The sequence below is a fragment of the Lacerta agilis genome, chromosome 2 (assembly GCF_009819535.1).
Source record: "Lacerta agilis isolate rLacAgi1 chromosome 2, rLacAgi1.pri, whole genome shotgun sequence".
NCBI lineage: Eukaryota > Metazoa > Chordata > Lepidosauria > Squamata > Lacertidae > Lacerta > Lacerta agilis.
The window spans coordinates 29,436,447-29,453,332 of record NC_046313.1 but is presented as its reverse complement, the minus strand read 5'-3'; the positions used below and the strand labels follow the sequence as shown (position 1 = coordinate 29,453,332).

The 16,886-nt window shown below is 41.7% G+C and overlaps 1 protein-coding gene across 1 annotated transcript; it reads right to left on the bottom strand.

Moving 5' to 3' along the window:
- Positions 1–3,280: 3,280 nt before the first annotated feature.
- On the bottom strand, positions 3,281–15,987 carry ANKRD40 (ankyrin repeat domain 40). Its single transcript, XM_033139192.1, has 5 exons — positions 15,501–15,987; positions 11,997–12,145; positions 10,986–11,465; positions 8,853–9,034; positions 3,281–4,301 (listed from the first exon to the last, which is right to left on the bottom strand). The coding sequence occupies exons 1-5, from the start codon at positions 15,632–15,634 to the stop codon at positions 4,155–4,157; spliced, it is 1,092 nt and encodes a 363-aa protein (XP_032995083.1). The 5' UTR covers positions 15,635–15,987; the 3' UTR covers positions 3,281–4,154.
- Positions 15,988–16,886: the final 899 nt, after the last annotated feature.

The following is a 16,886-nucleotide window of genomic DNA, read 5'->3' as shown; positions in this document are numbered from 1 at the left end:
TGGAGCCGTGACTCGCGGTCACCAGGGATAATGCTCTTGGCTCTTTCTTGGCTCTTGCAAGGAACCGATGACTCAATTTGGCCACTGTTTAAAGGGATAAAGAAGTTCAGGGGGTTGTCCTCAGCATAAGGTAGCTTAAATTGGTTAGCTATTAAACAGTTAAATGTTTTAGTCAAATAACTGCTTTACTTGTCAGTTATAAATGCACTGAAATATTATGGTATCTACCCAGGCATTTAGTGACAGGAATAGCTTTGCTTGGAATAATTCAGGCAAACCATGTATGTATTGTTTAGGCCTGGGACCCTTGGAAATCTCATACCACAACCTTCCCCCAGGCCCCACCCTTCCCTGAATCCTTGCTTGCTATAATGTATCCTTGAACTGTGCTTCTGCATTCCTTGCACCACCCACTTTTGCCCCTGGCTCCTCCCACCATTGGTATGTGGCTCCCACAGAAGGGATTGTGGCCCTCAGGCTGAAAAAAGCTGCTTTCCATTTGTGCAGCCACTGGGTACAACCCATTAATCACAGTGAAGCTTTTAAGCCCTAGCTTAACTAAGACATATGTGACCAGTGTGGGCCACTGAAGCTGAATGACATTAAATTCCTTTGTCAAAAGATCTGAGTTAAGGAGATGAAAAATATAGCGTTTGAGTAGTAAGCTATGGTTGAGTTATCATCTTGGGAACTACAGGACTGAGGAAGGGGCTTAATATGCTGCTAGATGCTCCGCTCACACAGTTTGCCCCAGCAAATAATGCAAAGCAATTAACGACCCCCTTAGTGGCATCATTCTTTGCATCCCGTTGCCATAAATGGGTCTCTTGGAAAAGCAAAATAAGATCCAGGTTTCTGGAATTTGCAAGTGCACAGAACAGCACTTCTTTCCAGCCTGGCCCAGTTTAAAGCATCTGAAAAGAGCATGAAGGTCCATCACACCACCGGTCATCTGAAGGTAGCACATCTACTCAAAGTTACACAAAGTAGGTGTGGCTTAGCCCTCCTCAACCCTTGTCTATTTCCTGCCTACATCTGAAGCTGTCGTCTTTCCTAGCTTCACCTCCATGGCTTTCCATGTGTCTTATCAACCTTCATCTTCCGTTGTTTCCTCTGATTCCCCCTCAAAAAACCCTATTTTCTGTCCTTTGATTCTTCTGTCTCCAGTTTTCCTCCTGCTTCCCTCTCTTTTCCAGTAGATTTTTCTTTTCTTTTCCATTTTTTCCCTCCAGTCACTGCCATCTATTCGCCTGGCTACTGCCAATTGCCCTTTCCAGCCACAGCTTCCTGACCAGCCGTTCATTCTGCTGTTCATTTTTTGTGGTCCCCAAGGTCAGCCTTGCCCAGCCGCTGCAGTCTGTCTCTCCTCCGTGCCAAAGTTCACCTCCTCAGGTCAGGTCACTTTGGTTTGTGCCATTTCTTCAGTCCTGTCCACCTAAACATCCTCCTCCATTGGTTCTCATCCTTTTCTACAGTGTTTTCTGAACGGACCTGCTCTGTCAGATCCTTTTGTAGTCCATTGCTTTCCCTCAACCCCCCAAAAGCTTTTGCAAGCTCTTCAGTCTCTTCCCTTTGCGCTTCTTAAGATTGTATCCCTACAGTTTCTCTCATCCAAGGTCCTTTTCTTGGTAGTCATCACTACAGCCTGGGGCTCTGAGCTGGGGCCCTTATCTGTGACTCATCACCTTTGCATTTTTCGAAAGGACAGAGCAATTATTCCGTTTTCATCTTTCACATGGAGAAGGGAGCATTGGTTCCTTACCTGAAGGGCACTTCTCTGAGATGAAGTTCCGTCACAGCCTCCTCTCCCTATCTATATGCTTCTGAGTGGCTACCTAATCCGTGGAAGGATTTCTCTACGTTTGCTTCCATGATCTTGCTTGCATTCTTCCAATATGTTCCTCCAATATTTTCTGTTAAGACCATTTATATGCACTCTCCTGTTATTTTCTTGAAGAAGCAGTTTGTAGCGGCTTGTCCTCTGTGCATTTTTCTTCTCTATGTTGTTTGCCCTTCTTTGCTCTCATCGTGCACTGGACTGAGCTTGAGGAGGACTATGGCACACCTACTTCTTGCAACTCTGAGTGCGTTTCTGGCGTTTGGATAACTGGTGGCACTACAATCCACGTTATGGACCTTCATTCCAGAGAAATGACCCATCCCTCTGGAGTGCATCTGGTGGAGGGGAGTGGAAAAAGTCCTGTTGAGCAAGTGGAAGTTGCTGAATACCACCCATCCCAAATGCATTACTGTGGACACAAAGCTCAAAGCTAGGGTTACAGAGCACATGAGCGTTTGCCTAAAACTGAAGCTTAGGAGCCTGACATGGGGGCACTGAAATCAGCAGCTGATTATTTTTCTGTTAATTCATTCATCTAGCTGGGTAGTCCAACCAACTTGAAGCACATACACATTGTGCTGTAGTTAGAGTAACTGAGATCCCTTCACTAGTACACATAATCCTAAAACTAGGTATATTATATTTTATTCAAAAATGTTATGTTCCATGCTTTTTCAGACTCCTTAATTCTAGGACTTGACAGCAGACTATTTATACAGAAAGTGAACTAGCAAGAAGATGAAAAGCTGGGCATGCCTATATGAGATGCAAGCAAGTCTGTCAGAAATGCATAGAAATGCCAAGATTTTCTTACTAATTTATCTTGGTATTAAAAATAATTCTTGCTGTTTAAAATGCTACAAGATTACTTTCCTTTAAATAGTTAATAGTTTCAAGATTAGAGGATAATTAGGATAAGAGGCTAAGGGGGGTTGTGCTCGTTTCATGTGTGGCGTCAGGCTCTGGAGTGAAGTTGCATTCTTAATCATCCTTCTGGAAGCCTCTCACTCCTAAAAACCAACAAATAAAAAAACAACCCCAATCATCAACATATATTACCAGCCATTCTGTATTTTTTACTGGCAAGCAATAGTAAGTTAGACACACACCCTAACGGTTTTGGTCAACATATTTACAGCTTGGGTTAACACAGTAAATATGTTCAAATATTTGACCTGAGCACCATCTTGAAGAAATCACAGCTGATTTAGCCACTTGGTGACGGTTTTAACTCAGCCAAATAAAGTGCCAGAAGTCTTAAGCCTTCCTCCCGAAAGGAATGGGCATCTGGACCTGACTGGCCCAGTCTCCCAGGCCACAACGTACCACTGGGGGGTTGAATGGGGAGGAGAGTCCTTCCCTGCTTGTCAGTTCCAAACTGTACAGACCTCTCCCCTTGTGGAAGCTTACAGGTGGTTTGTCCCACCAGTGAGGCTAGGGAGACCATCTTGGGCTACCGTTCTGCCTCTAACACTGACATTCCTCTTGACATGTATAAGTGGTGAGATATACCCCACTTAAGTTTTGCAACATGCCGTTCTCCAAAGGATGCTGTATTAGCATTAGTTTGAAACACTTCACCAGAGTGACTAACCAGTGACCCTCCAGATACTCTTGGGACTCCAAATCCCATCAGTCCAAGCTAGGTAAGTCAATTGGCAGGGGTGATGGGAACTGAAGTCAAACAACAGCTGGAGAGCCACAGGACAGCTGCTCCTGCACTAGGCCAGTGTGTAACTGCTGACTGAGAGTCCAGGTTTCTCCTTCCTCTTACCCTGTCTCCTGCAAAAGTAGCTTATTCTCAAGTTAACACATTTTTACACTGGTTATACCAGGAGTCTCTGCATGCTAAGTATCCAATTACAAGTGTTAAATGTGTTCCGGGTTCTCTCCTTCAACGTAAGTGCTCCTGCTCTTTTTAATAAGTAGCAATTATTAGAGCAATTTAATTTAAGTCTTTCCCTGAGAGCTTCTAACTCTGCAGTGTTCAGAGATGTAATGATTTCCTAGCAAGAAACACTGCTGCATGGAGAGAGAGGCAATAATCTGTTGCTGCTCAGTATCCTATCCAAAAACATTACTTCACTGCCAGTTTACTCAAAAATTAACTGCAGATACTCTAAGTGGACATTCTAATCCTACGGACACTTAAGTAGGAACAAGCCCAAAAGTTTTCAGCAGAACTCGCTTCCAAGTAAGTGTGCTTTATAGGTTAACTCTGTCTTCCAAGGTAAAGTAGAATCTGAGGTTATAGCCCTTGCAAAATCCTAGGTTTAACTGTTAAATACTAGTGACAGGTTTTTCATTTGAATAGCTAGTAAGTCAACTTTGATGCTTTCTTATTGTAACAAGGCCTTTCAGTTAACGTTGGTGTAGCATTTCTAAACAGAAAGTCATTGTCACTCATCGTCAAAACCAGCTCCAGTTCTTGGAAATCCTGAAGCCTTGATACATCTTTGTCCTGAAAGAAATAAATACAATAAATTAAAAATGATGTCTATACTAATATGAGGCATGCTAGTCCAAATGATGCAATGATTTTGACTAATATGAGGCATGCTAGTCCAAATGATGCAACGATTTCGGCAACAAGATGTGTTGCGCTACATCTTGCATATTTAATTCTGATTTTCCAACTGACTGCAGGAAAGAGAAACTGGGCAACAGGATCCACGCCATTGTCTGGGCTGAGAGACCAGTTGCCCTTTTGGTTCCTCCCCTCCCTGAACTGTTTTCATTCAAGCTGATCATTATTCAGAACTTCATTAACTTTAAAAAACGGTGTTTGAGTTTGCATGCTCTTCCCTTCCCATCCCCATTTCCTTTTGTGCTGTGTCTTTTAGATTGCAAGCCTACCAACAGAGACTGTCTTCCTTTTAATCTGTACACAGCACTTAGTAGATTTTAAGGGATGAACTCAACATAGCACTAAGCAGGTTGTTTAATCAGGCAAACAGAAATACTTGTGCTGACAGAGAAATCTGCCCTCTCTTCTGCTGGCGTGCTGTTTCAGGTGTTCTCCCAACACCCCCAATTTGTGGTGTTATGGGGAGTGCAGATGGTGGGAAAGCCTTGTTGTGCTAGCAGAAGTACTTGTAGGGGTTCTGGTGGTAGGACTTGTTAGCTGTGTTTTAAAAATGAATACTGTTGATGATAGATCCAGAGCAATTTAGTTGCAGTTGTCTCACTGAAACCAGTGTGAAAAATCAGTCATAGTTGCTACTGAAATCAATGAGAGTTATCTTCAACAAGCAGTTTGGATCCAACCCAATGTTTTATTCTTGGACCTATGACCTGATTCTCCATGTGTTCTCGCCAGCCTATGCTTTGTGAGGGTCTTTACATGGAGATTGCTAAGAGATTAAGAAATTTCTTATGCTATAGCTTGAGTCTTCTAAAAATACAGCAAAAACAAAGGGTTAGTACTTTTAATGCTGCAAAAATGGATTTTCAGACTATCAGTGCAAACTTATGTATGCTTTCTCAGAAATAAGTCTTATGGTACACATTGAAACTTACTTACAGGCAAGTGTGCATAGGATTACAGCCTTAGTTTGCCAGAGAGAAATAAGCTCAAACAGAGTACAACAGGGAGTTAATGCTTGTGGGCAGCTATTGTTCAAGTGAAGCCTTTACTTTCGATCCAAATCTATTTGCATTAAACAGGAGAAAGTGTGCCTTCTCCAACTATGTTGTTATGAGCACGAGTGAAGGAGAATGAGTGCATAATTTGTGCTATATCCTTGCCACAGAGTGTGAATATTATTAATTTATATTATTCTATGTACACCACTGACTTTGTTTTAATTGAACCGTTCAAAAAGTTTTCTAAACAGATAAACAAAAAGTTCCCTCTAGAGACCTGGAATGAATTTTGCTTAAAAAAAAAAAAAAAGCCCAAGCTAAAATGCCTATTCTGACAATGTTGCTTGCTGGCATAGTACTTTGAACCCAGCACCACCTAAGGGTTATCAATATGAATGCAGTTCCCCTCCTGTTGGGACTGCATATATGTCACCCTATCAGGAAATCAGTGAGAATGCCAATCAGATGTTCCAGAGGAGGCAGTAGAGGCTAGAGTTGATTGATTTGACCAGGGCTACATCTGTATAACTGGATTGGGAGCCAGAGCCTTTAAGAGGATTTGTGCTCCAATTCAGTTCAGCTTGGCTAGAGCAACTGAGAGCACAGGTATTTGGAACATCTATATCAACAAAATTAAGTCTACCATGGCAGGCTACAAAAATGAAGCAGACATTACCACATTGTAAAATGGGGGGAAAGCCAGTGCTTCCTATTTGATCACCTAGCACTAAAGTGGATCACAGCCGGATTAAATCGACCAGCAGGCCTTTTTAGGCCCCCAAAACAGACTTTGGACATGCCTGGGTTATGGTGACTAGTGAATAGCACAGGAATATCTTGATCTTGTATTATTCGCACAGGAAAAGTCCACTCATTCTATCATGATGAGGAGGGCAGGCAGAGGTTCCAATTCTAAGAGGGCTTTTACTTTTAAAGCATCTCTTTTCAGAAGGCGTTCTTTATTTAAAACATAAGGTTTAAAACTACAGATATGAAACATTCACAAGGAATTGGATGCTTATGAAGGCTGCTGTGTGCAACATGTGTACTGCAGGATAGTCCCACTGACGTCAAGCAATGTTGGTGTAAGAACTGTAGTATCTGTAAATGCAGGTTGGAGGAAGATGATACCGCTATAATTACCCAGAACATAGTATAAAGGCTTGAATAATCATAAATTATAATAAATATCTGAAGGAATGGGGCTTGGTTATTAGCTGCCAATATTTTTGAGAAAATGAAAGCCAGCCTGGGTTATTACTCCGGCAGGATAATTGGCTTTAGTAAAAGGAACCAAATGAATAAAATATCTCAATTCCAGCAGGGATTTTGATAATGTTTCATATGCTACTCTTACAAGTAAATTGGAGAAGGGTGAACTGGAACATGCTGCCATGAGGCAGGTGTACTTTTGGCTGGGAAGCTACACACAAGATGTTCCAGCATGCTGTGGATTTCAGCCAGAGTAGCTATTAGTGGATTGCTATTGTTTGAATTGGGGAGCTAAATGACATTCCACAGGGATCTGCCCTGGACCAGCACTAGTAAGCATTTTTATTAACAGCTTGGAAAAAGCAATGATGAGTGCACTAAGATTTTAAAATCTGAACTGCAAACACATCAGAGGGGAAATCAGCACACTTAACTCAAAACAAATGTTTATGTGGGGTGGGGTGGAGGACCCAAAACAAAAAAACCTAGGAAAAGAGTGAGCAAGCTGGGCATTCGGACTGCAGCAGAAGATACTACAACAGCAAACAGCTGGTAGACAAGAAGATTGGTCATGCGTGTGGCTACAGCAGCTCACCATTAGCTAGCATGGAGCTGATGTGCCCAGCAGTTGTGCAAATAAGTTATTGTAACGGAGATGGAAGACAGGAAAAACCTAAACTATTCTGACCTGCAAATTCTGAAGTTAGCATCTTGTACTGGCCTCAGGGAGAATCCAGGGAGACAACTCAATTCCTTGAATTGTCAAGATTCTAACATGCATGGCACACCAAGCATCACATGGCCATCTGTCAGGGATGCTGTAGCTGCATCCTGCATGCTGAGGTTGGACCAAAAACGTCCAAGTTTCCTTCCAACTCTAAATTCTAGGACGCTTTGAATTCATGTGGTTTACAGACTGTGTGTGTTGCCCAGTCCTAACCTATGGGTTATATGAAACTGCAACTGCAAAAGGAATCAGAAGCTGATATAACCAATGTCAGAGATACAGAAGCAGTGATGCTGAATAACTTTGGGCCCAATTTCAGCTCTCAGGTATGCAATTGAAAGTCATTGGCCCACATCTAGATGTAGCTATGTGCAAAACCTACTTAAATAAGAACCTCAGAAAGAAAAATCACACATAGTAGTAGCCTCAGAAGTTGTATCAGGACAGCCTTTCCATTATATCACTTGGGGATGGAAACCCTTTATTTTCACCTGCCCTGAGCAGGGGCAAATGAGAATAAACAGATTGTGTGCATTTGGATGTGTATGTTTCTCCTACCCTTTGAATATCTATACCTACATCTGCATGTGTAGATCAGGTTCTCTGAGAACAGGAGCTTCCAGTACCGAACTACACAGATGGTAAATCCTTTTGCACATAACATGCAACATGCAGTGCAGGTTTGCACACGGCTTGCTGCCGTTCTGCACACACAAAACTCCCTCCTGCATGGACTGAAATTTTAAAAAGACCTGGAGTGGGAACACAGTTGTCCTACTCATTAGCAATGAAATGCAAGACTTCTAGCATAACCAAAAATTCAACACAGCACAGAGAGAGAGATTCCACTGAATCTTTGCGCCCAGTGCTTTTGACTTTAAGTCATTTTTATTGGAGTATCCAATTTCCATTATTGCACCGATTTTCTAAATTGATATTTAGAATATAACAAAGTCTTATTGACACAGAAATCTGCTCCGGCACCAAAATTTGACATTAACATTAGCACCAAAATGCCAATGTCAAATATGAACTCCAAAATCTAATCTGATCACTGGGAGAGAAATAAGACCCATCAATTAATCTATTACCTGCACACTTAAGTGACATATTCTTGTCCAGGCAGAGTTACACTGCTGAAATGCTACTACCGTACTTCTGATTTAAAAGTCTCAGGAAATACGGTAATACGGGTATCTTAAGCACCCCAGCAATCACACAATCTCTTAAATGCATAAAACAGGCCTGCAGAACCCAGGCTAAATGCAGTATGTCAGGCGAAAAACCTGGTCAAGCAAAATGTCTCCAGCCTTTGCTGCTTTCCTCAGGGTTCAAACCCAGGGAAGTTATGAAACACCAAGCAGACAACAATGCATAGCCACTGAACTGCATTCAGCTTCATGGGTCATTCTACAGGTCTGGCATCTGCGAAAGAAAAAGAATTTTAAAAAAAGAAACAGAGGAATGAGGACAGAATGAGAATCTTACCTTTCTCAATACTGTATTTGGAAGCTTCCTTATTTTCTCCACATGTTCCGGGTTAACCCCCAGCTCACAGCAGCTTACTCTGAGCAATTCTTTGTAAGTCAGTTCTTGCCGATCCAGTTCAATTTCAATGAAATCGTTCTCTTTTAGAGTACGGTTTTGAACTCGGACCTTAAGCACCAGTTCTAATTTTAAAAGACACACACAACCACAAGGTTAGGAGCATTAATAATAAGCACTTGGCCAATGTTATTGGGTAGTAATTAAATTTCAAAAGTTTGCCTTGTTTCACTTTTGGCAATCCCTTTTTCTAACTTGTGAACCTCCCTGCAACTTGCGGGTATACAAAACAAAACAAAAATAATAACTTCAAGGGAGTAGCAATGAGGCTCCCGGACTAGAGATAGAGCACTTCAGCCCTCCAGACCTCTATCTGAGCCTCAGAATACTCCTCAGCCCTGCTTGCCACCTTCCTCAAGTGTATTTGCCTGGCTGCACTGTCTCCTTCAACTGTGACACTTCTTGCTTATCTGCGTAGAACAGGCTTCCTCAAACTCGGCCCTCCTGATGTTTTGGGACTATAATTCCCATCATCCCTGACCACTGGTCCTGCTAGCTAGGGATCATGGGAGTTGTAGGCCCAAAAACATCTGGAGGGCTGAGTTTGAGGAAGCCTGGCGTACAGCAAGTGTGTGTGAGTAGATACTAACCTACTATACAAAGGTAGCATTTACATTCATTGATCTGCCCACTTTTCGCCAGGCCCTGCCCACCACTGGAATGTGGTCCAGAATATAATGTAACCATGAAGCTGAAAAAGCTTCCCCAGTCTGTGCTAGACCAAAACTGCCATCACATAAACCCTTGAGTGGGGGGGGGGAGCAGAGAGAGAGGCAGGCAATTGACAAGGTCCTTGAATATGCAGGTGCAGCCATAGAACACATTTCCACTGTCATCAAACACGGCCCATGGTGTAATAGAAAATCTGCATCTTTTCACAGTTCAGCTTCAGGTGGTTGCTCTCATGGGGCCTGCATGAGTATCAGGACCTCCACCAGAAAATGTCGGCCAAGTCAACTATTGTTTGATGTTTGTAGAGGATATAACCCTCCTCATGGCCATGCTATCTTTGCCTTTAGCAGAAAGAAACAGCCTTAAGTATTTTTGCACTGTAAGTTGCCTCAATAAGGTTTTGGAGGCCCAAAACAATGAAATAAATAATACTACTTCGGTAATACGCCCAGATACGCATTCAATTTAAGCAACAGCAATTAAGACAAATGAGCATTATTGTTTGTGGGGGAAGAGGAATCTACAGTTCTCCTAATGATACACTATCATTTAGTGGTCAAGAATAACAACTTCACTAAATTAATTTTTCCAATAGGCCAAACAAAAACAGTGAATTGATTTGGAGGGGGGGTATAGAATCCATCTAGTTTAGTAACATAAGGAGCAATTTCTACTACTAAAATATACTGCTACTTATATAATCAATAGGCAATGGGTATGAGTTCTGTAAATCCACAGTAGTGACCATCCTCTGCTTGGTGTGAGAGGAATTACCGGTAATTTAGCACTATTCAACATTCACATGAATGTGCCTGGGGGCAATGATCATGAATGGGCTCACCCAAGTACATTTGATAACATGTCTGGAATTAATTGCCATATGTAGGCTCTTCCCATGTGATTCGAGGACTCTGCCTGTTTGACAGATATATAAATTGTGCAGACACAGCCTACACACAGTTTTATCTCCCCACAGATTTTCCAGACATTACATTGAATGCACATAGTGGTTAGGGCCTCCTTCCCTCTTCCATACACCTTCAGACAAATGTCTGATTAGTGTTTAATGTGACTGTTTCCCAGGCAGCTGAGAAAAAAACCCAGAAACTTTGGGGGATTTCATTTAGAGGTCACTGTCTTGACCACTGGTTTGTATGAAGGGACAGAAAAATTAGGGAGGGACTTTTGACCAAGGAAGATTATAAACAAAACAAAACAAAACCCTGCACTAATTGATTTGTTATCCTATCCAATTTCTGTTCAACCTACACACAGTTTTTATTCTAATTGTTTTCACCAAAAGGCAGCACTAAGTTATCCTGAAAGCTTAACAGCTGAGGTTACCTTGCATGTTAGTAAGGGGAAATGTTCCGGTGAAGAAAAAGGGCTGAAATGTTGGGACAGGTCCAGCACAGGAACCATTTGGTGGCTGTGTTTCAGGCTGTTTAGATGCAACAGGGGAAGAGAGCGTCCTGTTTGGAGGAAGAGGCATCTGGTGACCGTGACCGTTCTGGACTGCAGGCTCTGGAGATTCCACTGTCATTGCCCTTGCCATGTCCCCATTGGACCCCAGAGGGGAAAGCTTTTCATTTTGCAACATGGTAGTGCCAGGTGCCTGAACTTGAGGTAAAGAAATAGGGCAGTCTTCATTGTGCTGTTCTAAGGAAGGGGAAAGTCTTCCATTCAAAGAGGAAGCTGAGGTGCTGGTAGTGCTGCTGCTCATGGAGTTATACACATAAGGGAAAGGTGGGTTAGCCAAGTAATTGGGGATAATGGGCAAGGCGGAATCTTTCTTCTCATCCGGAAGCTCCTCAGCATCTTCCACTGCAAAAGAAAGAATAGCTCTAAATAAAGGCTATTTCCAACTAAACATACAGAGCTTTGGTGAGTAACCCGGCGGGAGGGAGGGAGGGAGGAAGAGAGAGAGAGAGACAGAGAGAGAAATAGCACTGCTAAGCTAGCAGTACATGTTAAAATTACAATGTGCACATAAAAATAAATTAAGCATTTCTAACGCTATAATAAAATGCAATCATTTGATACTTCTATTATGAAGTTAGATATTAAATTAAATGTCACAAAAATTATCCCTGCACATCCCGACCTGGGATTAATGAGGGGCTACATTTTTAACAAAGTCAAAGTTCAGCAATCAATTTTTGATGGTTACGGTCTTCCTTTTTCTAAATCAGTATCTGTACACATGCTGATTCTAGCGAAAGGACTAAAAGAGACTTGGGGGAGAAAGTTACAAGGGCAGCAAGATCATACTGTTTCATCTTCATTGAATCGCTATGGATTCCCTTCGGCATCAAAATATTCTTGACAGTTATTAGTATCAACCAATCATTTTACCTCCCAGCATCTTCCTAATTTCTCTCTTTGATGTTAACTGGGCAGGTGTTTCTTCTTTAACAGTCAGAACGTCCTTATCAGCACCAGCATGTAGCAAGTACGATACCACTTGAGCATGGTTCCGTTTGCAGGCCCAATGCAAGCAAGTCCTGCACAAGGGAAATGTAACAGCTAAGTTTGGGGGGGGGGGTGTGCAAACACACTGCATTAAATAAAAATAAAAATTACCGTACTGTATTCGTTGAAAAGTAATGTCAGCCTACCTTAAACTGAGCAGTTTTGCTATTCTTACATATTTTTATATTTCTTATAAGTTCCCATAGTGACACCTACTGGCAGAATCCTTCCCTATTGCAAATCACAGCGCTTCAAAGTTCATTACAGTACAGTACTTCTAGTTTCACAGCTTTCACAAGCACTTCTCAAGCAGCAAGGCCAAAGAGATGAACCCACACTCTAAAACTTCCAATATCTGGGGCACACTTTAAAAAAACAACAAAAAACTGAATTTAGATTTGAGGCACATTTCCCCTTCCTCAAAAAACCAAAACAAACAAAAAAACCAAAACCCATTTTTAGAAAGGATTTCACTGATTCAATGCAATTACCTAATTTACTTAAGTTGACAAGGTATAAATACAAAACATTTATCTCCCCCCTCCAAACAACATCTCAGTGTAACAGCAAACTATTGATAAAGGCAGTCTTGTATATACCCAAATCCACAGTTAGGCAATACCTTCGTAAACAGAATTCTTGTGTTCAAGTCGAGTGTATCTGGGGTGATTTTGATAAAAAGGCACAGAACTTATTCCTTTTGTATGTCTGCAAACCTTGGGAGTTTCCCATAGTCTGCTGTTGTGTGCGGATGGCATCACGGTGGTTACAAAAGGATCCACACACACTAATTGACAATGCATATATGAGGAATCCCCTTCATGGATCACTGCCTTGATTATCACCATTCACCAGAGAGCTGGACCATAAAGAAGGCTGATCGCCAAAGAATTGATGCTTTTGAATTATGGTGCTGGAGGAGACTCTTGAGAGTCCCATGGACTGCAAGAAGATCAAACCTATCCATTCTCAAAGAAATCAGCCCTGAGTACTCACTAGAAGGACAGATCCTGAAGTTGAGGCTCCAGTACTTTGGCCACCTCATGAGAAGAGAAGAATCCCTAGAAAAGACCCTGATGTTGGGAAAGATGGAGGGCACAAGGAGAAGGGGACGACAGAGGATGAGATGGTTGGACAGTGTTCTTGAAGCTACTAACATGAGTTTGGCCAAACTGCGAGAGGCAGTGAAGGATAGGCGTGCCTGGCGTGCTCTGGTCCATGGGGTCACGAAGAGTCGGACACGACTGAACGATTGAACAACAACAATATGAGGAATGGTGATAATCAAAGTTCCAGTGGGGCAGAGGAGACCTCCTCCTGCAACTCTGTATGGTTTATTACCTTGCCCCCTTTCCAAACAACATCCAGTGAGGCAAGTAATTCTTCAGCACCTTTGAACCATCCAATTGCACCTTTGAACCATCCAATTGGACCATCCAATCAAGACTCAGGGTTTATCTACATGTCCTGCTGCAGGGCAAGGGGAAAACTGGACCCATGTCTAGAAAACCGCTTGGGCCCATGCTTTCTAGGCACAGCACAAGTGTGGGCAAGCCTATAGTGATGTTGACCTTTTCAAGCAAGCATAGCACCCCTACTAGCCTGCAAAACTGCTACTGCACTTTGTTTAGTGCATTTGTCTGCCTTCTTTCTTCCAAGATGCTCAAGACAGAACACATCAGGTTTTTCTATTTTTATCTTAAGGGCAACCCAATAAAGTAGGTTATGCTGAGTGTGAGACCATCCAGTGAGCTGGCTAAGTGAGCAAGTATTTGAGTTCCAGTCTCTATGATCTAAATTCAACGCTTTTTCCAGTTCAACATATAGTGCCCAGTTATGCAGTGCCAAAAAAGTACGCAGGCATAATTGAAAAGGACAGATTTGCATTTGATAACATATATGCATTGATGCAGTTTAGAATAATTTCTATAATTTAAAATACACTGGTACCTCTGGTTAAGTGCTTAATTTGTTCCAGCGGTCCGTTCTCAACCTGAAACTGTTCTTAACCTGAAGCACCACTTTAGCTAATGGGACCTCTTGCTGCTGCTGTGCCGCTAGAGCACAATTTCTGTTCTTATTCTGAAGCAAGGTTCTTAACCTGAAGCATTATTTCTGGGTTAGCGGAGTCTGTAATCTGAAGCGTATGTAACCTGAAGCGTATGTAACCCGAGGTACCACTGTATATACAAAGCATCTCACTCTAGATGAGACAACTACAATCAAGTGACCCATTTGCCTGTTCAGTCTGCTGTCCAGTTGTTTACTGTTGATGGAGTAACTTCAAAGCTCTTGCCCTCCTTTATTCAGGTTCATCTTTAAAACAGACTTGGACTTGACAGCCCTTCAAACAGAGGGGGACACCTTCAAGTAGAATCCTGCCCTCTCTAAAGCAGGACACTTGGCCACCCTAGTTTATTACTACTTATTTTATCTCAGTGTGCTCTCAATATTCTTTTTAAAATATTACTTCTGCTATAAAAAGGTCACAGATAACTGCAAATAAAAACCATTTCCATTATAAAGCTATTCTCTTTCAGAACCATATGGTTGATTTCGAGACTACTGCAGTATTACTTTCTTAAAGGGTCAACGAAGCCATATAGCTCTAACCAATGTTAAACTTTCTGTATTTTCTAACATATGATTTGAGATTGCCAATAGTTTACTGTACAGTACTGTACTATAATTCTCCGGGTATAGGGTGGTATATTAATTAATTAATAACAATTAATTTATAACTACATTAATATTGTTAGAATTTTTCTCTCCAGTGTGCAGTTATCTATCAATGTATCGTTCTGACAAAGTTTTGCTATATTCTTCTGCTCTGAACAAATCTCAAAGCAATTTTGTGCCACATGCAAATCTCACTAATTCACTCCTTCCCTTTCCACGACAACTTCATGTCACACCAAAATCATAATACATTTCCATAAGACCAACCAATAAGAGTAGAAGAAAAGAAAGCACAGTGGCCATATATTCAATTTATATTACAAAAAAATGATACTTTTACTTTATGAGAACTTTTAGAAATATCTGACAACACAAAGAATATAATTGCTAAAATATGAGATTCACCTCACAAAAGTCAACAAAAGAGAAAGGCACTTGTGATCAAACAAGCAGACAAACATCTCTTCAGTGTGATGTAGACACTGCTAACAAGATTAAAATAAACTTTTGAACACTATAAAATGTAACAGCAAATGCATTGTCTGACCCTCCTTTTAGTAATTTTAGAATGGATGAATAGCAAGAAGAAAAGACTTTTAAAATACCACTCCAAACTCAGTAGACAAGTCTACCACACACCGCTCTCTTAAAATGATAATATAGTGTTGCCAAAAAGCTGCCAATGCAATTCACTTGCTAAATGCTCACCAGCCGTTGATTTCGTTTTGCGAGTTCACACTCACGCCACATTCTACCAATCGCTGAACTTCTTCAACATCCCCCAAAGCAGCGGCTTCTCTCAGTCGCTCCTGAAGCTCTTTTTCCTCTGCTGCAGAGGTCATGTTACAAAATTATCTTTGCAGTAAAACTTTGGGATTGTCGAATGGAGCCGCCTACTGCGAACGACGGATCATCTTATAAAACTAGTCCATCACAGGCAGGATGAATCCGATCCGTCCTGAAAGAAAAGTCTCACGCCTTAGTCCTTTTTAATCTTAAACTCATATGCAGCTATTTCCTACCTATGGCTCATAAATCAAAGAGCTTCACATTTCTGAAGGCCATTTCCCCCTAATTGCATAGTCTAGACGGATACGGCTTCCTCCTTCTCGCAGGGGGACTCTATTAAGTGCGACAACAATGACCTAGATATTTAGTTCCTACCAACAGTCCGGCACGCGAACATTCACGCGCTCCTGCAATCTGTTAGCTTGCAGAACACTGTTTCTTTTTTCCCCATTTGCTCATACGGGTTGCTGTTTAAAAATATAAGCAGTCTTTGTCGCGATCGCTACTTTATACCGCAACCTATCCCAACTCCAGATCTCTCTGCATTTATTGCTTGTGTGCTTCCACTGAGAAGGCTCGTCAGTTTCCCTCCCTTCCCCTGTGGCAGATTCCTAGCGCGATGTACGCTGCAAACAAATCTGTTAATACGATTTATCCAAACGTACTAAAACAGTGAGCCAGTTCCTTGCAAAACAGAAGCTCGGCTCAAAAAAAGGTATGAGGCGTCAAGAGATGATGCTGGAGCCCAGAAAAAAAAAATTGTGGCAGTTCTAAACGGATGCAGAGCAGGCTACAGCGGTAAATCTAAAATACAGTAGCTAAATATAATGTAGAGCAGCCCCTTTGAAATATTCACTTGGTAAATTTATGTCTCCCTAGTAATCTGCCAATGCTGTCCCCAGTTTTATTACAATGTGCACATTTTGTATGTGCACAAAGTGCACATTTCGCTATAATTAAGATTTCTTAGAGTCCATGTTGCAGATTGCTTCTTAAAATGGAATAGGAGAGTGCTTGCTATCTGAATTATGATGGCCAGACACACAGGACAGCAGTTTCTCAGTTGGGGTGTTACAGCTTTACAACATAGCCATGGAATGCTCTCCTAAGGGAAGACCACCCAAGTCCATCACTGCTGGCCTGTCCCATTACCTATGTCTTCCTAACATATTTTAGAAGGACCGATTTACTGTTTTGACAGTTTGTGGGGGGTTCTGCCTGAGGTGCACTTTCCCTATTTTTTAAAAAAATGATTCAATATTGTTTAAGGTGACTAGTAGTCTTTTTTAAAAAGAAAGGTGGGGC

Coding starts and splice junctions, on each gene's coding strand:
- ANKRD40 (XM_033139192.1), bottom strand. CDS start 15,634: ATGACCTCTGCAGCAGAGGAAAAAGAGCTTCAGGAGCGACTGAGAGAA. Junction 9,035..10,985: donor TCCCCTTACTAACATGCAAG/GTAACCTCAGCT, acceptor TTTTAAAATTAG/AACTGGTGCTTAAGGTCCGA. Junction 4,302..8,852: donor CAAATACAGTATTGAGAAAG/GTAAGATTCTCA, acceptor TATTTCTTTCAG/GACAAAGATGTATCAAGGCT.